General features: G+C 58.3%; 1 protein-coding gene across 1 annotated transcript; it reads right to left on the bottom strand.

The window, feature by feature from the left end:
* Positions 1-25: 25 nt before the first annotated feature.
* Positions 26-24073, bottom strand: KIF19 (kinesin family member 19). Its single transcript, XM_033090976.1, has 20 exons — positions 23769-24073; positions 22175-22255; positions 12772-12882; positions 12023-12110; positions 11596-11732; positions 10467-10592; positions 9915-10109; positions 8329-8475; positions 6964-7086; positions 5651-5816; positions 4853-5027; positions 4525-4723; positions 3641-3911; positions 3431-3552; positions 2851-2984; positions 2501-2606; positions 2212-2308; positions 1280-1677; positions 921-1080; positions 26-683 (listed from the first exon to the last, which is right to left on the bottom strand). The coding sequence occupies exons 1-20, from the start codon at positions 23805-23807 to the stop codon at positions 550-552; spliced, it is 3009 nt and encodes a 1002-aa protein (XP_032946867.1). The 5' UTR covers positions 23808-24073; the 3' UTR covers positions 26-549.
* Between the last annotated feature and the right edge of the window lie 1066 nt (positions 24074-25139).

The raw sequence follows: 25139 nt of genomic DNA, 5'->3' as shown, positions 1-25139 counted from the left end.
CAAGGTGTAGTTTCTAACACAGCTGTCAAGACCAACATGGGATTTTACTGTTAAAAAGGAGGGGAGAAAAATCCACTGCCAAGGAACAAAACCAGGTTCCGCCCCCTCCTTCCCCCACACCCCATCGCACCCCGCAGTATGTGAAGTGCTGGCTGGCCCCTTCCCCACCATCCAGGATCCGTCACCCCAGGTGTGGGCCGAGGAGCCCTGTCCCACTACCACCTCCGCCCCCACCCCCATTTCCGAGGCCAAGTCTGGCCACAGGTCTGGGCAGGGTTTTGGCAACAGGGTTCTGTCCAGGGCTGGGAGGCCAGGGAGCCCTGTCATCCTGGCCATGCCTCCTGAGCTCACCTTCCTTCCCCAGTGGCACTGCACGCGTGGAAGGGGTGGACAGACACCCTCACAATTCCTGGGCCTCAGGAGCCCCAGCCTTCTGAGATCCTGAGCTCTTGTCCCCAGGTCACCCCATCTGCCCAGCCTCCATCTCCCATTTCCTGCTATACCCCATTCAGTCTTAGGGGCAGGCGGGAGGGTTCCGGCCAAGGCCCCTCAGTTATGCCGGAAGCGTCCATCTTTGCCGTGGGTGCTTGCGCTGCCATGGGGCAGGCGGGGCCCTTGTGTAGCCCGTCGGGAAACACCAGCTGGGTTGGAGGGAACAGCAAGAGGGGAGGAGTCCCTAGGGCCTGCAACAGGGGAAGGGCCAGGAGCAGGGATTAGGATGTCTCCCTCTCCTCTCTGATCACCCAGTAGCCTTGAACTCCCTCAGGGCACAACCCCAACCTGCTAGTCCCATGAATATTCTGCAAGAACCCTGTTTCTAGCAAGGGGCAGCCACAGATCTAGGCAGGCAGCTCAACATGCGTCCTCCCTGGGCTGATCAAGGGCTCCCCTTCCCCATTCCCTCCCTTGCTGGTACTGACCGATACTTTGTCTTGGAGGGAGTTTGACTTTGGCCAAAGGCAGCATGACTTTTCCCAGATGCCGGATACCAGGGGCTGGGCGCCCACACACTGGCATCCTGTGGTCCGCAGTGTTCTCCAAGGGACGAGGGCCCAGGAGGTGTGTCTTGGGGCGGGTGAGCTGTGTTGGTTGGAGAACAAGTGAGGGGAGGAGGGGCTGCATCAGGATCCGCTACAGGGATCTGCTCCAGCTCCCATGTGAGCCTGGAGACAGAGGCATGCGGAGTGGTGCAGGGCTGGTGCAGGTGCCCTGGAGGCTCTGGAGGGATCCAGTCCTCCATCCCCCACCTGCAGGAAGGGGCCCAGATCCCTGGCCTCACCCCTTGCCCCGTGACCTCGAAGGACCGGGACCTCCGCTTCCTCCTCTTTGCCTCCAGTGACTCCTCCCGTTTCTTGCCCAGGCTTTTCTTCTGGCCTCGCAGCCAAGGCCCAGGGTCATCGCCACGATGCTCAACCCCCTGGGACGGGGCCTCGCCCGTGCTGCTGGACAGGTTGTCCTCGCTGGCAGCGTGCTGCAGCGTGGGGCTGGGTGGCCGCTTGCAGGCCAGCGGGCCGGGTGGCCGCGAATCCTCTGCCTCACTCAGCGAGCGCAGGGATAGGCTGCTGCGCTCCGTGGAAGGTGCCAGCAGGTGGCGCCCCTCGGTGCCCAGGGCTTTCGAGCGCCTCCGGGCCGCCTTCACTGAGATGCACTTGGTACCTGTCAGGATCGCCTTCTTTTCTGGAGCAAGACAGAGGGGACACCCAGCCTGGGATCAAAGCCACATAGTCCTCTCCCTCCTGCACCTCCAACACCCTTCCTCTGTTTAGGCAGAAATGAATAGGAAGCAGAATGCCTGGTTTCAACCCCCGCACGCCCCATTTGCTTGCCATTTAAGAATTCACTTTCCTCTGTAAACTGGGGGTGGTAAAACTAACCCTGTAGGGTTATTATGAGATTAACTGAGATAACAGGCTTAGTCTATGGCCAAGGGGTATGGGTTTGAGCTATATTTGCCATTACAATTATTACTGCGTGGGAAGGGGTGCTATGATCCTACGTGCCATGTGTTACCCAATCTGATTTCTGATTGTGCACCCAGGTCGGTGTGTCTTTGGGCAGGTGGTTAATCCTGTCTGGACATTGGTGACTCCCTTTCATAGAATGGGTAGCAGGGGTGTGTTCAGCAGTGCACAGGGCTGGAAAGGTCTATAAGCTGCGTGATCTGAGCAGTTTAGATGATGCCAGGCTCAGGATGCCAGGCAGGGGGCACACCTTTGTAGTTTAAAGGGATCTCTGACAGGGTCTCGCTGCTGTCGGGGGAAGAGTTGATTCGGCTGCTCAGGCTGACCAGGCCGTCCTGAGTGGGGGCCTGCAGGGAAAGTGGTTGGGAAGGGAAAGGCATTGAACACGGCAGGGACCCCAGGACCCACTCACAGAGACAGCAGGGCCTCACGGGTGGTGTCCGTTTTGGAAAGGACCCATCCCAACAGCTGGGTGTGCACCCCTGTGCCCCCACCCTCAGCAGTGGAGCCCATGGGCCCAGCAGGTGCTCAGGGCTCACCTCCTGGGTCACCAGGCCGCCGATCTGGATGGGAGGGTGCGTGGTCACAGAGGAGCTCTTCACCTGCCAGGCCCGGGGACTGGCCTTGAATACACGGTTGCTTTCACTGAGATTGGCAGAGGAGGATGGGTATTTGGTGACCAGGCTGGTCCCACAGAGGTCCCACCCCCAGCCCAGGGAAGATCTACTTTCGTGAAGAGAGAGAGAACTCAGGAGTCCTGGCTCTAGACCTATGCCGCATCCTCCCTTTTGCTCCTGCTCCATCTCCCCCAGGAGGCCCTAATCTGGGTTGGCATGCCTGGGACATGCCACAGCCTGTGGGACGGGCGGGAAGTGGGTCCTGGTCTCACCTCTCCGTGCTGAGAGGAGGGAGGACACTGTTCTGTAGGCGCTGGGCTTCAGAGCTCAGCATATTCACACTCTCCGGGTCAGACTCCGGGGTCAGCGTGGCTCCTGCTGGGGTAATTCTGGGCAAGGAGCAGTCCTGGAGGGGACAGGGATGGACCGTCAGGAGACTTGGTCCTGGCCCAGATATCGGCACAGGGTGGCAAAGGTACACGGGGAGACCAGGGCCATAACGTGGGCTGGGGGTCCCAGAAGGCAGTGGGTTTGTGTTCTGGGTCCCAAAGAATAAGCTGAGGCTGCTAAGCATCCCCAGCGTCACCACCTGATGGCTTAGTCTCTTGGGAGGGCATCCGGGGCCATTTGTGATATCTTGAATAGCCAGCCCGGCCCTTCAGACCCTGGGTGGGGACAAATGCCAGAGAAGAACACCCCAGGATGGGGACCTTACTCAGACTTGGCCAGGCTTTGGATGGGGTAAGAAGGAAAGGGAGTCAGCTCCCTGGGGTACCAGCCGGCCTGGTCCCATGGCCATTCCATCTCCCTGCAGGCATTGGCATGGACATCAGCACATGCCCAGGCACCCACCTGCAGGGCCCTAGAGGCCACCCGGTCCATGATGGTGGCCCGCTCCAGGCTGCCCTCCTCCAGCTCCCGCAGGTACACTTCGTAGAGCTCCTCCAGGTGTTGGGGGACGGCCAGGTTGTAGTCTGCTGGGGGAGGGCAGGGCTCAGGCGCGCCCTCGGACCCTCTGCGGGTCAGTGGGGCCCGTGGGTGGCTCCAAGGCGCGGGGCCTACCATCGATGATCTGCCGCTGGCCCTGGATGATCTCTTCGCAGAGGCTGCGGTGCTGCTCCAGGCGGCGCACGGCCTCGCGGCGGTGGCGGAGCGCTCCGTCGCGGAGCAGCGCGTGCGACTGCATCCCGGTGTTCTCCACCTCCAGCTCGTGCACGCGGCACAGCAGGCTAAGCACCTCGCGCTGCTCTTCGGAGCCAATGCGCCGCGGCAGCGTCTCCTCCAGGCGCCGACTGCGTGTGCGCAGCTCGCGGCAGCGCTGCTCCAGCGCCAGCTGGGGACAGCGCGAGGTCAGCGCCAGGCAGCGGGCAAGGGGTCGTCCAGCTTGTCCACGTCTCTCCAGCCCCCAGACTCCGAGCTCCCCACAGACTCCGAGCTCCCCGCTGAAGCTCCACTCTGAGGCCCACTCTGGAAGCTCTATCTTGGACCTTGCACCCAGGGGTTGTTCCTGGTGGCCTCTGTGTGCCCACCTTCTGGACGCCCTGACCACAACCCATCCATCAACCCCAGCCCATCTCAGGTTCTCACGGCTCACGTACCCTGAAGCCCCCCCCCCCCCCCCCCCCCCGTGTGGTTATGCTCCAGAACAGAAGGCAAAGACCCGTTATTTGGAAAACCCTAATTACAATATTGACTACCATTGTTTGAGTCCTTGGTATGTGAAAGGCATTTATTTAATCCTCCCAACAACTCCACTAGGCTGCACCATGACTCCTCCCATTTTACAGGTGAGGAAGCTGAGGTGCAAAGAGGTTACTAAGGAACTTAGCAAGGTCACACAGAGTTTGTGGCCTGAACTACCAGGTCTCATTCTTCTCGTACTGCCCTCGGCCCCTTCTGGCTCTAGCCTCTCAAACCCTGTCTCCCTGTCCCCAAATCATGGGTACCTTCTGCTTGCGCAGTTTTTTCTGCTCGCCCACCAGGGCAGCAATCCTCTCCCGCGCTGAGGCCACCTCTGGCGGCTCAAGGATGTCTGGCTGGTCATCACCCGTGTCCGACTCCTTCTCGCTGTCGTCCTTGGTGTAGGATTCTTTCCGCTGCTCCTCCCTCCATTTGAGTGCCCTGCGAGACTTCTCGTGCTCCCAGCTGCCACAGCCCCACCCCCCCGGGGGAGACACAGGATTTAGGCCATGGGGCACAGGGCACAATGAGTAGCTACAGCTTCCAGCCCCTCTGTCCCCAGCCCAGGTCCTGGGGCAGGTAGGGGCTGCTCACCCAGCGATGGTGAGCAGGTGGCGGGAGGTGTCTATCTGGACCTCCATGGCATGGTTCTCCAGCTCCAGCAGGCGTCTTCGCACGTCCATCTGCTCCTGGAAAGCGCTGATGAGCTGCTCCCGCAGCTGTCCCATGTCGGCCTGCTCATCCTGCCCGCTGTGCTGTTGGACCTCGGCTGCCCATCAGATGAGGTATGGGGGAGCTCAGTGAAGAAGGAAGCTTCAGGCCAGGAAAGTCTAGTCCCACCTGGGGCCCTCCCCTCCCTTTCTTTCCAAACTACTTCCGGTCCAATCACCTCCACTAGAAAGACCTCCTAGATTGCTACCTCCTCCCACACCCCACTTCCACACTGAGCCTTCAGGCTGTGGCCTGAAGGTGATCCCCAGCTCCTGTGTATGAACTGGGCTTCTGCTAGCCCTTAACTATAAAAAGGCGTCCTTTAGACACTTCCCTGCCATCTGTGGGAAAACCATCATTGCAAGTATACATTGCAAATATAGTCTCTTATAGACTGTGCCCCTTCTGGTTTTAGCTGGGCATAGCCTCCCAGTCCTACATTGCAACCCTGAGGGTCACGTCCTACACAGCTAAATGCTCAGGTGCCTCTCACTCCTGTGACCCCACCTAATCTTCAGAGATCACAGTTGATAGAAGGCTCAGAGCAGTAGAGTGACTACTAGCCCAAGGCTACCCGGGCAGAGTCTGGATTTGAACCCAGCACTGCCTGACCCCAGAGCAATTTGAGACAGCCTGGAAAGGCTGCAGGAGCCGGGCTCCCACTAGCATAGACCCACATACCTTGGATGTGGCGAATGTCACCCCGTTCCAGCCGTCCCCTGGCCTGGCCTCGCCCACCCTGCTCGTCGATCTTGCACTTGAGGCGCTGGATCTCGCCCCGCAGGTCGGCGATGATGCTGGTGTACTGTGCAATGTGGTAGGAGACACTGAGCAGGTTCTGCTTCACCTGTAGGGAGCACGGGACGGGGGCAGAGCAGGGACAGTCACCCCAGGTGCCAGGGCCTGGCTGCCGGGTCTTCCTTTCTCTTTCTCTCCCCCACCCTCCCGTCTTTCTGGATGAAAGTAATGGCCTCCTTGCTTGCAACCCCACAACCTGTCACACTACCTGACTGACAGAGCCATGCTCCTAAAATGCTTTTCCTGCTGCTTGGGGGATGCCCTAATTCCTCCACCTGGTGTTGAAGGCCCAGCACTGTCTCTCTGGATTTCCTCTGGATTCACTGCTCCATCATGAACATTTTGCTCTAGCCAAGGACTCATCCTGCTCTCCCCATCCCCACACCACAGACACCATCTCCTTCCTGCCTCTGGAACCTCTACCCCCACTGCTCCCTCTCTTCTGGAATGTCCCCCCATGCTTCAGAGTCCCGCTCCTAGTCTCCAAAGAGCTCCATGGGATCCCAGCTTCACCTATAGGGAGCACGTGACCCACTGACTGCTGGCATCACTTACCTGCTCTTAATAATATTCTGAACGGTCAATGAACTGTTTTAAGGACATGTCTCCTCCCCCATTAAGTTCCTTGAGGGTTGGAATAGAACATCAAAGCACCGGGAAGAGTGGCTGGAAAATTGTAGTGTTGGGAGAATATTCCTATCTATGTTTATCCATTCCTGCCCCTCTGCACGCACAGGTCGGAACAGAGTTCCTAGTAGGCAGCGGGGATAATCTCAGCGTCATCACTGCCCACCTGGGAAGTCACATAACTTCCCTCAGCTCCATTTTCCTAAACTGTAAAGTGGGGATCGTGATAACTCCTGCCTCATTTGAGGATCATATGGGATGATATGTTAGAAGGCTCAGCGTTGATGAGGAGGTACTTTGAGAATGTCAACGTCTGGGCCAGGGGAGCACAGACCTTGAACAAGAAGAAGAAGGGGACCCTCGGGAGCTGTAGGCTTCCTGGCAGGCGAGCAGGTGTTCAAGGTGCAGGGAGGGGACCCGAGGGTGACGTTCGACTGGGGAATGAAGCTAGTGCAATGGTGGCTGGTTCCAGAGAGAGTGGGGCAGGAGTGGCAGGGTCTGAAATCGGTCCCGGGCTCGAATCTCGGCCCAGGACGGTGTGCCCTGGGGGACAGAGCAGGGGCCCTCACCCTGGTCTTGATATTCTTGGCCCGGCCGGCGTAGGTCAGGGTGTTCCGGGACTCCTCGAAGGCACTGCTCGCTGGGCTGATGTGAGCAATCATCACGGTGCGGCTGTTCCCCCCGAGGGAATCCTGGGGGGGGAGGGCGGTGGCTGTGGCCCGCTGGGGACGTCCCCCCCACCCCAGCCGGCACCTGTCGTGGGTGCCTTCCTTCTCGCTCTGTCTCTCACTCTCTCTCTCTCTCTCTCTCTCACACACACACACACACACACACACACACACACACACACTCACAGGTCCTGAGCCCAGGTTTCCTCTCCTCCTCTCCCATACCCCTCCATTCCACTTCCAGTTTCTTCTCCAAATTCTAATTTGAAAATTTCGAGTATCCTGATCAGGACCTTCTGGCTTTCCCTTTCCTTCCTTTCATACAGGAGAACAAGGGAAGGCAGCAGCCATGGTTGCATGGGAATCAGAGGGGGTTCTTCCCTCCTCCATCCCATCACCTCTGGCCCCCAGGTACCCCTTTTCTGACTGCTGATGACACTGCTGTTTTGGCTTGAGTGAGGGATGGGGACTTCTGTATGAAGGTTGAATGGCCTGTGGCCACCCCCTCCTTTGCCCTGGGCTTGACCGTGTCCTGGAGAGTGATGCAACTGAGTGACCTCTGGCAAGCGCCTCACCTGTCTAACCCCTAGCTTCCACGCTTTCTAAAATTGGCAGTAATTACGCAGCTGTCCCTACCTCCCAGCTTGTGGGTGCAGTATGATGGCGGGTGGCCGTGAAGCAAACTGCAGCTATGACATTAGACCCGACAGACCTGTTTGGATCCTGCCTCCAGCACTCCCACTAGTGAGACCCCTTAGGAAAGCTACTTAGCCTCTTTGTGCCTCGGTTTCTCCACCTGCAAATGGAAATACTAATCCCCCTAATTCAAAGAGAAGTTCACAGCATGAAAGGAGCCAGTGGGTGAAGCACTGAACACAGAGCCCAGCCAGAAGTGGGCCCCCAAACAGCAGACTTGTGAGCCACAAGCCTATCTATCCACCTAAACCCCAAATCCAGACGGCTCTTAGTTCTTTCACACCCACAGCCCCAGTGCAGCTCCTTTCCCTCCCTGTTGCCCACTCTTTGGTGAGGGTCACCAGGCAAAATACAGGATACCCGGTTATATTTGAATTTCAGATAAACAACAAATGATTTCTTCTTTTTAGTATAAGTATGTCCCAAATAGTGCATGTGACATACTTATTCTAAAACAAATTTTGTTGTTTATCTGAAATTCAAATGTAGCTGGGCATCCTGTGTTTTTATTTGCTAAGTCTGGCACCCCCACCTTGGTGCCCAGCGCCTAGCCCCGGCTGCAGCTGGTACCTTCAGGAGCCGCGTGAGCTTGCTGTCACGATAGTTGATGTATTTGTTGCCGCTCTTGTCACTCAGTGCATTGATACAGTTGCCCAGGGCCAGCAGGGAGCGGTTGATGTGGGCCCCCTCTTTCATGCGCTGCCCACGGTTCTGTGTCTGGGGGCAAGCAGGGGGCATACTTGTGGCCTTATGCGGCAGAGGACAGGTGTCACCACCAACACCCTGGGGATCCTGGGTTATAAACTCCTCCCTCTCCCTCAGGGCTCTGAAATGTAGAGATGACTACGGGTTTTGCCCCACCCTCCTTCCAAGCATTTGAGAAGGTAAGAGAACAAGAAGGCCTCTGAACGAAAAGTGACAGACTGGAGGCTTCCGAGTAGGGCTGAGACAGCCTGCTTCTTTGTGTCCCCGAGGCTGGCACCCCTCGCACCTTAGTGCATGGGGGAGAATGAGATGGAGGGAGGTGGTGGCTTTCCAGGCAGCGGGCCCACAGGCACCTGGCTCTAGAGGGCGTCCCAGGCTTCAGGGGGGCAGGAGGGAAAGGTGTGGATGTGCGTGTAGTGAGTGTGACAGCATGTGTGTGAGACAGGGTGTGTATCTGTGAGCGTGTATGGATATGTGTGAGCGTGTGTGTTGGAGGGTAGATTTCTCTCCCCTAGACCTGCAGGGCAGTGTCAGGCCGGGGAGGATGTGCCCACAGGACGCGTATCCGCCCAGCCTTCCAAAGCTGGGACTTGTTCCAATGGCGGCAGAGCACACTCTCTCCCACTGGCTGCTCCCCGGTGCCCCTCCAGGAAGCCCGGGGGCCTTGCTGGAAGAGAGGGGTATGTATCCCGAACCTCACCCTGTTCAAACCCAACCCCACACGTTCAGACACAAACCCCTGTTAATTCTCCCAGGCCGATGTCCTGTCCCTTACATTTGCTTGAGTGCTAACAGTGACATCACCCAGACTCGTGGGGCAGGTGAACACGGAGCTCCATTTGCCCACAGGATGGGGTCCTGGACCTACACTTGCTGGGTGCTGCTGTTGGCCCAGGGCTGAAAAGCCAGACAAGCAGGGCTTAGTGGTAGGGGACAAATGCTGTGAGAAATGGGTGACAGACCATTTTCTCGACTTGATGTGGTTGGCAGGGCCCTCTCCCAGGCTCTGCCCAGGGCCCCCCCGGCAGGGGATATTTGTTCCCCCATACCAGCTCCTAATCTGGGTCCATTCATTTTCTTTCCCATCTGAACCTCTTCCAGGGCAGTCAGTCTCCTTCCCTGGAGAAACCCCCATCCCCCCATGCCCCTTTCCACAAAAAGCCCCTGGGGGCTTCCTCAGGACACCCCACCCCACACTCCCATCCTGCTCCTCGGTAACACCCCCCCACCCCACCCCACCCCCGTCCCTTACTCTGGGGACCTCCTTATCCCCACCCTCCCTGGGGTGGCTTTTTACCCTTCCCCCATTGCCTAGGGAACTGGGAAGCCAGCATCCTTGCCCTCCCCCACCCAAAACTGTTCTCCCCAGTCCCTGGGAGCCGACCTCACCTTGCAGGCCGACATTCCCCACTGACATCCTGTCCCCCAGCCTGCAGGGGCTCGGGCCTCACCTGGGACGCCCGCTCAGACCCCGCCAGGTCAATCATGAACAGCCGGCCCAGCCGCACCTCCTGCAGGACGTTCTTGACGCGGCTGCGCTGACGCACCGCCACCTGGAGCACGGCGTGGGAGCGCGAGGATGTCTGGTTGGCTGCCGTGGGCTCCTGGGTCCTCTGCCGGTTCCCCTTCATCAGCAGCTGCATTATCTGGGTGGGTGGGTGGGAGGGAAGGAGGGGAGCCACTCTTGGTGAGGCTCCCACAGGTTGGGCAGGGGCCCAGGAAGGGGTGGGTCAGCCCTTATGTGTGAAGCCTGGGGAAGGTAGTGTAGCGTCTGTGTGTAAACGGGGAGGCCGGTGGCCGGGTCAGTCCCCCAGGGTCAGCACGGGCTGGGGGCATGGACGCAGGTGTGCCAGTCCCCTGCTTGCGGTCATACAGGATTCTCTGTGTCTGTCCCGGCCCCAGCTGAGTAGCAGCTGCTCCCTGGCTCCAGTTCTCTAACCCCTCCTGTGCCCTGGGGGGTCAGTGTCCTTTTCCACTGCCCCGGCTGGCTGCATAAGACTTGCCTCTTTGGCATTGATGGTGGAGACCTCCGTGATTCCTGCCACCTGGATCACCCCTTTGGAGTCCTCCCTCAGCTCCAGGTACCCCAGGGCGGGGTTCAGCAGGTCCCGGATCATCTCATTGTAGATCTGATGGGACAGGTGGGTGACTGGTGTCAATGGGAGACTAAGGGCAGGAGGTCCAGGCAAGGGTCAGGTTCCCCATTCCTCCCGAGTGAGAAGGGGACAGGAGCCCACAGGCCCCTTCCTGTCTGTGGGGTGGAGGTGAGGACTTCAGTATCCACAGGCGAACATCAGGCTGCCAGAGCCAAGGATTCGAGGCAGCAAAGCCAAGTGGGACTCCCTTTGCGGCCAGGCTGGGCACTGGGCAGAGGATGGGGACCTGACTGATGGCCAGCCCTGCTTGTTGCTAGGTAACCCTTACGCCACTTCTCCCCGCTGCCCACACCAAGTGCAACTTGCTGGTAGGGTCAAAAGCATGCTGGAGAAGCAGCTTCTGGCAGCCATGCCTCACTGCCCTTCCTGAGCTGTCACCCAGGAGATTATCAGCTCCTGGAGGGAGCCAAAGGAGCAAGGAACCAGATGGAGTCCAGCCCACTGGCTCTCCCGCCTCTTCTGGGCTCTCGGTGCTCCCACCCCCGCTGACTCATTACTGCCTGTGGTAGCACTCCCACAGGTGAGCACCGGGGTCTGTGCGTAGGTAGCAGAGGCCAGCAGGTTCAAGCCTGTCCATGCATGTACGGTTTTCACCTGCCCCCATGTACAGGCAGTGCCTGGAGGTAGCCTGGCAGGGCAGACAGGGTTGGCTTTAAGAAATGGATCTGTGAGGATGGCGACATGGTGAGCCATCTGGGAGGGCAGCTGAGCCTGTGCTCAGTGACAAGGCTATTTTGGAGTGTGGGACAACAAGCAGGGCTTGGCTTTAAAGCCATGGGGTCCTGAGTTTGAATCCCTGCTTCCTCGTTTACAGTGTGATGTTGACCTAGTTGCCTAACTTCTCTGAGCCTTAGATTTTTGTAAAGTGAAGTCAACAGTGTGTGTGGGAGAGCAAGAGCAATAAGCACGCCAGGAAGCTGCCCAGTGACCTGGCCCCAGGGCTGCTTGTCCAAGCTGGTGTGGGGGGAGGGCTCACCTCCAGGTAGGACATGGACACGTCATATTCCATGTCATTGCTGGTCTCCTCAATGGCGCGGAAGAGGTCATTGAGGGTCCGAACGTAGATGCCGGGCTCATGGTCTGTGCCCAGCATGGTGTAGGTTTTCCCGCAGCCTGGGGCAGAAGAGGTGGGTGGGTGAGCAGGGTGAGCCGGTAGCGTGACCTTACTGGGTAGGGGCTCCTGGCACCCTGGGTCTGTCCTCAAGGCTGAGCCCCCCAGATGGTAGAGAGGTGGGGAGCAGAGAGGATGGCGTCATTGGCTGGGGATGGGGCCCCTCGGTCAGCCATATCCTTGATTCCTGCACCCGCTGGGGCCAGACTAGTTCTCTGATGGAGAACGAGGGGGCTTGTCCCTCAGGGGGGCAGTGGGCATCCAGTCCTCGCCCATGGTCTGAGCTCCTCACCTGTGGGGCCATAGGCAAAGACGGTGGCATTGTAGCCTGAAATGACACCTTTGATGAGGCTCTTGGTGGTGGCCTGATACACCATCTCCTGTATGGAAGAGGAGACCCATTAGGGGCCTGGAACATTGGCAGGGCAGAGCACACACGCCCACTGGCATGTGCTGGCCCCCAACAGGAGGGTTTCTGTCCCTGGAGCCCTTGGCTCAGAGAAGTGGGGGTGGGGAGTGGGGGATGGATGTCTCTGCTTTCACCCCATGGGGGGATGCCAGCCTGAAAGAGAGCTCAGGACACCTGAGACACCCCTCCCCCCCACAGCTGGCTCCTGGCCCCCAGCCCCAAGGACGCATTACATCTGCTCCTGGGATCATCCTGCAGATGGGCAAGATGGGGGTCCCTGGGAGGGTGTCAGCTTCCCTGAGGCTCTCCTCCCCACACCAGATGGGCTTCAAGCACCTTCCCCCATAAGGGCCAACGGCAGGGTGTGCTGTGTGGGTACCCATGTAGGGTGGGGTCTGCACATCGACCTGGGTGTGTCCATGTGGGAGGCTGTGTATGCGCCATGCAGGCACGTGCACACTTGTGTGCATGGGGACCCAGCAGAGTGCGTGGGGACCCAGCAGGGTGAAAGCCAGTGAGCGAGTGGGAGAGGGAAGGCTGAGGGTCGGTGGCAGGTCGCCGGAGGGCTCCCTTCTCAGTGGGGCAAAGGTTGCCTCCAGGCCCAGGTGTCCCTGACCCAGGCCCTCTGTCACCTGAGTAGCAGTGAAGTCAAAGGCCACGTCAAACAGGTAGGACTTCTCCCGTGACCGATGAGCCCGCAGGATGTCGTCAGGGTCCTCCATTGGGTCCATGAGAACCACCATCTGCAAAGGTCCCCGAGGCCGCCGGCAGTCACCCAGGATCTCCAGGCCCACACGGACCTCGGGGTGGGGGCAAGGGGTGGGGGCGCCAGAAGCCAGGGGTCCACGGCCAGGTCTTGCTGGAGGTCCTGGAGCCGGCAGCCCTCGGCCCGAGCCCCGGCCCAGCCCGGCCCTCATCAGCTCTCAGGGGTCCGGTCTGGGCGCTTGGGCCTGGATGCCTAAAGGGGACGTCCCCCTTCAACCTGACAATGCTCCAAAGGAGCTGAGAGTGCCATGGTGCCCCAGGCCCCGGGAGGCACCAGATTTGCATCCACTTCTTCTAACTGCAACACCATGCCCCATGTGCCTCCCCAAAGGAGGAGCGACCGTAACAATGGTTCACATGTGTTAAGCATTTCATTTGTGTCTATTAAATAGACCTATTTTGAGCACATAACGTATGGACTCCTTTAATTCCCCGCACAGGCCAGGCAGAGAGGCTCATTGTTAGTTCCACTTTACAGGGGAGGAAATGGGGGCCCAACGCAGTGACCTGTCTAAGCTCACATGCTAGCAAGTGGGGGAACAGGACTCCAACTCAGGATCTGGGTTCAAAGGCTGCAGACCCTTTACTGTCTCACTGCAGCCGTGAGGCACCTGGGACCCTGCCTGGCCTGCCCTGCCTCACCCCTCCACACACCCCTTCAGCCAGTGGGTAAGCCCAGGGGTTGGGCAAAGAGCCACTGGTGGCTGAGTGACAGGTGAGGAAGCAGGTGCCTCAGGCCCAGGAGGACCACAGCCTTGGGACTGCCACCAGACTCTCCTCAGCACCCTACATGCGCCCTTCAGCACCTGGACTCCTGCAGTAGGTACACACCTGGGCTCACTGCCTCAAACCGGCCCAAGACCCTCAGCAGCCGAGCACGGCCCTCTTTTGGGGTTCTCCATGGAGGGAGGGGAGTGGGAGGGGTGAGGCAGCTCCCCAGGAGACCCGACCCTGGCAGCCTTTTCCCAGAAGTCTCATCCAGTCAGATGGGATTCCAGGTAAGCCAGTTGGAGGGGACAGCTCCAGACAGGCTGGGCTGGGGCTTTGTGCAGGGAAGCACTGACTTTGGGCCCCCACCCCCCACTCCCACACACACACACACCCACCCACACACACACACACACACACACAGCTTGCCGAAGGCTAGGTGGTCAGTGTACTGGACACAGGTCGTCTGGGCCTGTGCTGTTACCTGGGGTGCCCACCTGTCCCCAGCCACCTCCTCCGGGCTTCAGTCCCGCTGCCCTGTCAGCCTCTTCCAGGATCCAGTTCCTGTCTCAGGCCCTAAAGGCAGCAGCATGAGCCCTGATCAAGTTTCAGACCCAACTGAAGATAAACCCGCTGACAAGTCCCCGGCGTGGGTCCCAGAGGGATGTAATGGGAACCTGACCAGCCATACCTGTTCTCACCTCTCGGGTGCCAGTGTGGACACAGGCAGGGCCTGAGAGGTACCCTCTGGGGGCCTTTGGTGCAGGAGGAGGGGAACAGCATGCACTGAGTCCCCTCACCCACTGATCACCTTCAAACGACCTTCCGGCACTGCCAAGTTCATGGCCGCCTGGGCATTTTGTTCCTTTGATATCCAGGCTCCTGAATCAGTGCATTGTCAGCACGGCTGCCATGATGCCCTCTAAAAGAGGGCTTTGTCTGGGTCTCCATCTGTCTGGGCCCCAGCCTGCACCCCACCATCCAGAGCATCTCCCCCTTCCCTGGCCACTCTGGCATACAATGGAGCCCTTGTGCCCTCGGCCAGGTGAACTGGAGACGAGCCATGGAGGGCTGGGCAGGGGTGCTCTGGGATGCCAGAGAGAGCAGCACAGGGAGTCAGGCCAGGTGAGCACAATTGCTGGGTACCTTTTATGGACCAGGCATTAAGCGAGGCCCCGGGGAGAGATAGTGAGGTTGGTTTCCTGCCTCTGACACTCACAGGTGAACAGAGAACAGATCATTTTAATAACAAGTGCTGGGCTACAGGAGGCAATCGGAACATAGAGGAGAGGCACCTGATCTAACTTTCCCACTAGAGCAAGGCTTCCTGGAAGAGGTGGCACCAGCACTGAGTCTTTGAACAGGAGTTGGCCGAGAGATGTGAGGTGAGGAGAGCCTTCTAGAGAAAAGCATGAGCAAGGCCATGCGGGGAGAGGCAGGCTGTGGGCAGCGGGTCTCAGCTCCGAATCACTGGGGATTCTTGTGAGAAATGCAGAGTTGGGAAGAGAGCCGAGGAATTTCCCTTCCTGTCCTCACAGCCAGGAATCTCCAGAGCATAGACCCAAGATGGCCACAGAGGCGAGACGTCTGGGCCCCTCTGTGAGACATGCTGGCCCCCGCTCTGGGAGGCTCCTGTACATCCTTCAAGACTTCCCCTAAATGTCACCCTGGCTGGCACTCAAATATGCCCAAGGAATGTTTGCTGAATAAAGCGGCCTTTGGGGGAGCTTTGAGTGTGCCAGGCGCAGTGCTAAACGCTTTGCACACATGTTCTCATTTTATCTGATAACTTAGAGTAACACTCGCATTATCTCTGGACGTTAAGGAGGAATTGGATTGGTAATGTAGCCAGAGCTGCTCTGACTCACAGCTGTTGGGTTCTAGAGCCCAGACTCCTAACCACCAGTCCGCCCGCCCCGCCTCTCGAGTGAACATGTGGCCCAACATGGCCTGGCCAGGCAAATGCCCATCTCTTATGGGCTGAAATGTGTCCTCTCCCAAATCCCACTGTTTGAAATCCTAACCTTCAGGACCTCAGAACGTGATCTATTTTGGAAACAGTGTCGTTCCGGAAGTAAATAGTTCAGGAAGGATATGGTCATACAGGAGTGTGACTGGTGTCCTTACAAAGAGGGGAAACTTGGACACAGGCACTCATCGAGGGAAGGCCATATGAAGACACACAGGGAGAAGATGGTGGCATCTGCAAGCCAAGGAGAGGGGCCTGGACCAGATTCTCCCTCACAGCCTTAGAAGGAACCGGCCCTTTAGACTTCCGGCCTCCAGAACCACGGCAGAATAAACTTCTGTTGCTGAAGTTACCCAGTCTATGGTACTCCGTTACAGCAGCCTCGAGAGCTAATGCAGCACCTCGGCAGGCTCACCTGCTGCAGGGAGGTGGACGTGGGTTGCCACTACCCCAGCTGGGCCCGCAGCCGGCCCGTCCCCCAGCCCTAAGGTGGTGGGCTCAGCACTGGCCTTCTCTTTCACAACGCTCATGCCCGTGGCACGCTGGGCACCTGCCTCTGGGAGGTTTCAGTGGGGATGTTGCTCACACAGGTCGCATAGGGGCCTCCCAGTGCAGGTGAGGGGGTGGCCGGCAGGGCCAGGAGCCGAGAGGTGGACAGCTTCACCGGGGAGGGGGCACTCTGCCCTGCAGTCCCAGGCTTCCTCACTCAGCAGAGGCTCCACGGTGACCTCTGCCCACCCCCACTGCCTCCTCTCCCAGACCTCCTCTTAATTCAGGGTTTCCACAGTGCCAGACTTTGAGCCCAGAAACCCGAGATCCACTAGGCCAGCGGAAGGGTGTGTAATCTGTAAACTGTGTCCCCATTAGGGACCAGGCTGGTTGCCAGCATCTCCTAGGTGAGAAGTATCATGAAGAAAGCATGTCAGGAGTCCTTCCAGCTGCACCCCACTAGGCTGCCGGTGCCCTGGGCAACTCTGCAGTTTGAACCCGCTTCTTTTTGGCCTTGAGATGGCTAAACCTAGGCCAGGCTTTCTCAGTCTTGGCAATACTGACACTTTGGGCTGGATCATTGTTGTCAGGAGGTGTCCTGTGTACTGTAGAATGTTTAGCGCCTTTTACCCACCAGATGCCAGTAGCACAACCTCCTCCCGGTCGCGACATTGCCCAATGTCCCAAGGAGCAAAATCGCCCCCTGGTTGAGAACCTCTCACCTAGACGATGCCTTCTGAAACCTCCAAGACTGGCAGCAAAGATTCCCCGAGGGAGGAGGTGCCACCAATGGGGTTCCGGCCCACCACTGCTGTGTGGCCTAGACGAAGCTGCATCACCTCTCTGAGCCTCACGTTCTTCCAGGTTGGAAGTCAGGGAGGACCAACAGGGCCACAATCTTGAGAGAAGAAATCATACCAACACCCCCAGCTTACTCAGGGAGCCCCAGCCAAGAATCAGAACCTGGGGGACCAGTCCCGGGAGCCAGGCCCAAAGCCCCTTTATTCTCAGGGTGAAAACAAGACAAGGCAAAGCAAAAGCCTGATTCCAGGTAGATATCACCCCTGGAAGGCTTTTTATTGTTTTGTTTTTTTCTTTAAGAAGGAGAACTTGTTACTGGTCTTATTTCTAGTTGTAAATGTGCCATCCCGTGAGTGCTCAAGAAAGGAGACTTTGATCCAGGAGGGGCGTCCCCAGGCCCTGTCAGCCTTCAGGCTAAATAGAAAAGACCAGAAAGGAGGAGCCCGCTGAGCTTGTAAAGCCACCAGGCCCCTGCTGGTTGCTTAGGACAGAGCCATACCTGACGGATGTCCTGGCCAAGTCCCCACCTGCCTACCGGACTCCGAGGGCCCCGCGGCCCAGAACAAGGGGAGGTGTGACCTACAAGATAGTCTAGGGCTGTGTCTTTCACGGGTCTGCAGATGCCTTCCTCAGAGTCCCCCAAGGAGCTTGTGAAAGGCAGACGTCCAGGCACTGCCCAGCTTCCCTGAATCTGTGGGGAAGTGGGCCCACAAAGCTGCCTTTTTAACCGGCACTCTTGCCTCTTAGCCATCCAGACACTAAGTGTAAGAATCCTTGCCTCCTCGCAGTGTCATTCACAACAGCCCCAAGGTGGGAAACCCTACCAAACGCCCATCAACTGATGAATGGACAAACAAATGTGGTGCATCCACAGCGTGGAATGGTACTCAGCCACACAAAAAGGAGTGAAGCACGGAACGTGCTACAGCACGAATGAACCCTGAAGACACTGGGCAGTGAAAGAAGCTCGACCAAAAGACCACACTTTGTATGATTCCATTTATATGAAACATCAAAAATAGGTGCATCTATAGAGATGGGAAGCAAATTAGGGTTGTCTGGGGCCGGGGGGGTCGGTGGGGTGACAACTAAGGGGCGCCAGGTAAAGAACCTTCCCGTCCTCTCCCAGTCACTCGCCACCAGGCTCAGCTCTTGGGGCAATGGGGCCAAAAAGCATCCAGGTGGTGGGTGTGGAGGGAGCCCCTCCCCCAGGCAGGCACAAGGGCCCAAGGCGGCTGGCTGCCCCCCACAGCACCCACCGTCTCCACACTCGGCGTCTGTCACCTTATACTTTATTTATGTTTCACAATAGCCTTCCATTTGTGTGGCCACAGCTCCCCCGTGCAGGAGCGCCTACAATCCTCTCAGCAGCTGGGTGGAGTGGGTTAATTCCTGTCCTCTGATGAGGAAATGGAGACCCAGCCAGGTGCTGGAGGGCTCTTGCATGGCTCCTCAGACAGGACCCCAGAGGCACAGCGGGTGACAGTTGGGCTTTGAGCAGATAAAGGCTAATTATGGGATTATACGTATTGTCAGGTGACTTAAATCCTGCCAATAAACAGTCTAGAAAGCTGGGAGGAGGGTCAGCAGGCTGTGGGCTTTGTGTGGGGGTGGGGGAGAGGAAGAGGAAGAAGGTAGCTGTTTGTTCTGGAGCTTCTGCTTCCAGCCAGGACCCCCTGGGCCCCACCAGCCTCTCAGGCTGCCTGCCCCCCAAAATGGCATCTCTGAGAGGTCTGGTGTCAGGCCCTGTCCCAGTCCAGATGCTACTAGGAGACTGCGCTCCTACCACACTCTTCCAGGAACATAGACGTGTGGAGGTGACCGCCGGGGGACCCCAGCCTGAGAGCTCTGACACAGGCAGTAGGGAGGCAGCAGGAGGGCCCTGTTTCACTTACTTCTGGGGCCTAAAACCATCGCGTATTTCAGCCCTCGAGATAGACTAACATCTATTAAAGCCCTACTGTGTGCCAGGCACTGGGTAAGCATGTGTGTACATTAGCTCACACAGACCTTTAAAGAAGGCCGTATGATTCCTGTCCTGAATTAAACTGGGGTCCCAGGACCACAGGCCGGCCAAGGCACCCGAACCGTCCCTTCTACACATCCAAACCCTAACTCCAGCTTCCCCGGAATCCAGCCACACTGGCCTCTTGTCCCCACCTCTGCACAGACTGTTGCTACAATCTGCAGCGTCCCCAGAAGAATAATGCCTCGCTCTAAGGAAAGCTGTCCCTAGGACCCATTGCAGTGGCCCAAGCTAGTGGGTGACGGAGTCCTTGGTCCGCATCTCCCCATTCAGGACCCCCAACTGGTGGGCTTTGGTAGCACCTGCCTCCCTGCTGACCACCAAGGGTCTGGGCCCCCAGTAGTGACCTCTGGGCTGCTCTGCTCAGTGGCTCCCCACCGCTAGGCCTGAGATATCCCCAGCAGGGGCAAAGGAACACACATCACAGAGGGGAGATCAGAGGCACCAGGCAGAGCCCAGGAGCCCCGGCCAGAAGAAGCTGGGTTGGGGAGCCTCCTGTGGAGTTGGGCCACACAGGCCAGACGGCCACAAGCAAGGCAGCAAAGCAAAGCAGGTGGGTAATTCCACATCCCAACCAGATGTCTCTTTAGAGGTGGCAGGGTACTGTGTCCGCTGATCAGGCCCAGCTGCACCTGTGCTGGAAAGACTCCACGGCCACGTTGTCCTGGGGACGCTCCCAAACTCATCCCAGCAGCCCACAGGGCTCCGGACCGCAGGAGGAAAGGAACAAGGAGCTACGACAAGCCAGTTGGCCCATCAGTGAGGCTGACCAAGCCTGTGTACCCAGCCTTCCTCAGGACCAGGGCCACAGACAAGCTGTGGGGGTCACTGGAGAAGGATGGAGGTCTGGGGTGGGGACTGCTCAGAGTGGGAAGCAAGGAAAGTCAGTCGTCCATTTTGCTTCTCGGACCCCTGCTCGTCAGAGCCTTACTGGTCAGAGGGACAGAGCAACTGGGGGACGGCTGGTTTTCCAGAGGTTCCCAGCCTGCCATTTGCTGTGGCTCCTCCCCAGCTGCAGGCCAGGCCAGTGCATCTTTGAATCCAGTGGGGACAGAAGGAGCTCGGGGTCTATGCTGACCGCCTTGAGCCCACGCTACTCAGACAACCCTCCTTGCACCCTAAGCTGACAAAGGAGCAGCCCTGTTGGCACGGCCCAGCCGGGTCCATCCTGGAGGCGCAGCTCAGCCCAATCAGGCCAGACCCTCCCTCTCCACTGGCAGGGACAGAAAGGAACCAGTGTTCACCACGTGTGGGCAGAGAATGGGCTGTCCCCAGACTGGAGCATTTCTATCAGCATCAGTTCATATCTATCAGCCCCCATTCCAGCTGGGAGCCAAGAGCAGCCGAGAGAGAGAGCCATCATTGTCCCCACCCTGAGGACCTGAGATCCTTGGGGACAAATTGGACAAACAGGGAGTGGCCTCGCCTGGAACATTTCACCGCCTGTGTTCTCTGGCTCTTGATGGCTGGCCCCTCTCATCAGCCAATCCAGCAACCTGGGGACTTTCAGTCACTAATAGACAACAAGAACTCCCATCTATTAGACTCCTACTATATGCCATGCACTGGGGAAGCACTGTACCTACATCAGCCCACAGAGACCTTCTGGAGGGGGCATCACAGTCACCGTCCCCACTTACAGAGGAGGCAACTGGGGGTCCTCAAAGCAGCCTGCCCAAGGCCACACTGCCAACAAATGGCAGAGTACACAGAGCTCCGTGCGTCCCTTCTGCTCCTGCTGACCGAGCCGGGTTAGTTGGGATCCTCCCAGTCATGCCCTACTTTCCCCAAAGTGTTTGAGAAAGGCTACTCTTTCCAAGAGGGAACAGTGGCAGAGCAATCAGGAGGCTGGTACCACCTGTCTCTGCTATGCCCACAGCTCCACCATCTGAGCTGAAGGAGAGGCTGGAGTGGGCACCTGCCCCTCAGGGAGCCCAGAGGCAGGCAGGAAAGGCACACTATGCAGTCCACCTCTGATGTGCTTCCCATGGACCTTGGGCTTCCTGAATCCAGCCTGCCAGGCCCAGGCTTAGCAGGTGCCCACCTGTGCCTTTCTCTTCATGGCACAGTGCCATGCCCACTTCACCAGCACATCCTGCTGCCTTGATGAGCAGTGACACTCAGGAAAAGCGAGTGGCAGCAGCCACTGAAGGGAGGCAAGTGGTCACTCTCGGACTCACCACAGGCCATGCCACCGTGAGGCTCCTACCCGGGCACCAAACCTGCCCCTGCTGCCCCCACCACTGCGGCCATCCCCACCCCAGCACCTGAGTCCTCAGTGGCTACCTACGGAAGCATCCTGGCCGTGGTCTACAGCCTGTGTGGTCCGGTGCCTCCCCACGCCTGCAGCCTCCTCCCGCACCTCTCGCCCTGTCTCTCTCCTGCTTGAGCCACGTTACCTGAGTGCTTCACAATCCCTCTCACCACTGGGCCTTTGCACATGCAAGTCCCTCTGGTTCAAATTTCTCCCTTCACACACCCTCCTGATGACCTCTTCTTCAGCCCTCCTGTTTCAGCTCCAGCACCATTTCTTTAGGGAGCCCTCCCTGACCTGCGGGCTAGGTCAAGTCCCTCTCTCACATGATCGCATAGCACTGTGCTTTTCTTTGTAAGCCTCGCTGGCTGCAAACTCACATCTGTTTGTGCTTCAGTTCTTTGATTAATGTCTTGTCCTCCCACACTGGACTCTAAGGTAACGAAGGGAGGTCAGGGTCTTTTCTGTTCACCATAGTTTCCCGGCTCCTAGCAGTGTCCCCAGTATGTTGTGGGTACTTGATTTATTGCCTCCTGTGTAAACAGAGGTGGGACTTGCCCTGCCCACCTCATTATGGTGACATGAGGATTAAGAGAGCAAACAGACATCCTACGACTTTGCAAAACATGAACCCTCTGGAGATGGGCTTTAACTCTAGACCATATAAATATGTGCTCTCTAGGTAGTAGACGTATTAAGGTGGGAAAGTCATGGCATGAGCACATGGAAGGTATGTGAAACTTTTAGGGCTGGACTGAGGGGATCAGGAACCACTCAGACTAGGGAAGCTTTCAGCTCTTTGGATCAATCTAGGAAGGCTTCCTGAAAGAAGAACCCTGGTTTCCTTGACGATGTTGCCAGTTCAAGGTCAGCCCAAGAATTGGGGGGTAGAGGAAGAATGGTGCTGCAAGCCACAGGGGGCCCTTCCTGTCCATATCAGGTGAGCAGGTACCTGCCCCCATCAGGTGTGAACAGACCTCTGCCCTGTCCTGCCCTGCAGCTCCCAGACACAACACCGTGTACCTGCTCATCTACTTTATGGGCGATGAGGGTGGCTCCTTCCTCCAGTTCTGCCATGTTGATGGGCCGAACCCGGAGCGCCACCTGGGAGGGAAGGCCAGATACCTGAGATTAGACAAAGACTCATGGGTCCTCCTGCATCCAGCCATCCCAGGCCTCCTTTGTCTTAAGGAAAACTAAGTGGTTTACGGCCACTGGCTGTGTCAAGGGTAAGCAAGTCCACAGCTTGTGGGCTATATCTGAGTTTATGAATTTCCCCAGGAGCCTGTGGCTCAGGGAGAGCCCCAGGGGGAGAGCTGCCTGCTCCTCTGCGCTGCATCAGGCACACATCCAAATTAAGCACTGGCAGCTCCTGTGCGCTTTGAACTTGGAGCCTTTGGGACTGGAGCAACCTGTCTGTGCATCTGTGAATGACGCACTGCAACCAATAGTACACGCACTGAGAGTGGCGGGGGGCGTTTGGGGGCCTGGGGATCTTCCCCTCCTTATCCTAACAGTCTGACCACATTCCTACCGGGGGCCAGTGTCATCGGGGCCCCTCCTTTCTCTATTCTCCAGCCAGTGAGAGTTGGCGGGTTTTCACTATGTGCTTGGGCCTCCCCAAAAGAATGGGGGGTGTGGGCCCTTCCACTGAGTAGAGAACTCCACTCTCAGAGGGGCTTCCACTGCCTGTCGGATCTCCTGTGCCAGCCTCCTCAGCCAAACTCCACCGGTGGGAGGCGAGGACCCTCTGTCCCTGTCCTGGTGTGGGGGCGCACAGCATCAAGCCTTTTTCAAAGAGACACATTCCAAACAGCCAGAGAAGTTGTTCCAGAGGCTTGCTTGGGGGCTGGGGGCTGAGGACAGCATTATCCTCCAGTTACATCACCACCCACCTGCTGGTGACAAAGGCCCAGTCCCATATCTCAGACGTTAGAGAGGGGGTGGTGGCCTGGGGGTCACTTGAGCCTTCTCCCTCATCACTCTGACCCAACACCACTGATAATCAGGAATCTGTCTTCAGTCTCTACCTGCCCCCACCCTGCCCCCATTCACACCTCTTCATCTGCACCAGACCCTCGGGCTCTGGGGCCCCCCCCCAGTCAATTCCAGCACTCCTCTGAAATATTTGGCTCTGACTTGGGGCAGCATCTGTACTGCAACCCAATAACCAGCCAGTCCCCAACACCTGTCAGCTCCTCTGGCACTTGAGGGCTCTTGTCTGCCGACCTGTGATCCCCAGTCCCTTTAACCTCCTGACCCCATCCGGCTGGTTCCCCAGGAAACTCCCAGGTAGGTCAAGCCCACCCTGCCCTTGGCATTTCTGGATCAGAGATCAGTCTTGCCCCAGGAGACCCATCTGCACAGGGTTTGGGGGAGGGAGGGGTCCCCTGGTGGAAAGGTGGAAAGGGGGCCGGGGTTGAAGCTGGGCTAATTTTTCAGGCCTCAGCAGGATGGCCATGATGCCGTCCTTCTTGACATCCAGGACTTAGGGAAAGTTGCGCTGGATAGTCCCATGCCCTGATCTTGAACGTCCTTTTGGCCGGGTGGGGGGAGCCAGGAGGCCGACTAGGAGTCTGGGCTGCGGATGGAATCGAGGAGGTTGATGGGGTCTCACCATGAGTTGCTGGTCTTTGGAGTCCCCACTGTCCTTCATGCTTGCGGGGATGGAGGGGCTCAGGCCGCGACAGCAGCGGGCATGGCCGAGCCAAACCCCCACCGCCTCTGGGTCCCCCGCAGCCTCGCCTAAGCTGCGGCTGCCTGACAACCCGAAACCAACAACGCGCCCGCGGCAAAGCGCTCTGACCGGGAGGCGGGGCAAGGGGAGGGCCCCGACGGCACCTCCTGCCTCCTGCTCTCCCGCCCCTCCCGTGCTGCGGCCGAGAATTGGCTGCCTCCGCCAGGGAGGCGCCCGAGCCTGCGCCGCTTTTCCAGCGAATGCCCGCCTGTGCGTCCCTCCGGCCCTCGGCGCGGCCCTGCGTCCGCCCGGCGCCGCCGCATCCGTTTGGTAGCTGTGGGTGCCTCCCCGCGCCCCACGGCTCGCGGCGCGGACCCCTTTCTCACTGCCCACCAGGGGGCGCCCTGCGGCCACGCCGCTCACTGGACAGCGGCCCTCCCTGCCCTTCTGGCCTCGCGCACCTGCTGCCGGCATGCCTGCCTCTCTCTCTCTCTCTCAGCATCTCCAGGGCGGCGGCTGGCTGCCTGGTGTTTCCATGGGCGCATCGTGGCTGTGGCTGGTGTCTCTGGCGTGTCTAGTCTCTGTCTCCAATGACAGAGGGGGTAAAGAGGTGTCCCTACCGGAGTGGTGCAGGGGAGCACTTACATTACTTGGGGTGTGTGACAGAAGAGCCCACCTCAGCGTACCCCACTGGCAAATAGCCCTATCGGGAAACCCAGAATCTAGGTCAAGATGGTTGAGACATGTCTGAGTGCCCTTCTGGCTCTCTGCCTGCTGGAAGAGCCACAATACTGTGCAAGAAAGTGTAGGCCAAACACCACAGTCTCCGTGGTTAGTGAGAACAACAGCAATTACACACTCCGGGAGCACAATGGAAAGATTCCTGGTCTCAGGAGGCCCCTGGAAAACAGGAATCTAGTCCCAGCTCTGCATCCAACTTGCCAAACCACCAGGAGCAGGTGTTTCCTGCCCGCACGGGGCCTTGGTTTCCTGGGTGATGGTGGAGCTCCTCCCACTTCTAATTCCATCTTTCTTGCCTTCTCCTGCTCCCACTGAAGCTGAGCAGGACAACCCTCCTGCAGAGGCTGGGCAAGGGGAGCCAGGGGGTTCACTTCCCACGGAAGTAGCTGGGTCAGGAAGCTCCTCCCCGGGCGCTGTCTCAGATGGCCTGGCACACATCCAGAGGCAGAGCAGAGCAGAGCCAGCCGGTGCCCGGGGACTGGCTTCCCCAAGGAGCTTGTGTTTTATAGTTATTAATAAGCAGGAAGCCGCCTGTGGCTTCGGGCTTGATAAATAGATAAACCAAGAGAA

Source organism: Rhinolophus ferrumequinum, chromosome 21 (genome assembly GCF_004115265.2).
Source record: "Rhinolophus ferrumequinum isolate MPI-CBG mRhiFer1 chromosome 21, mRhiFer1_v1.p, whole genome shotgun sequence".
Lineage (NCBI taxonomy): Eukaryota > Metazoa > Chordata > Mammalia > Chiroptera > Rhinolophidae > Rhinolophus > Rhinolophus ferrumequinum.
The sequence above is the reverse complement of the archived record's forward strand: the minus strand, read 5'-3'. Positions and strand labels throughout refer to the sequence as shown.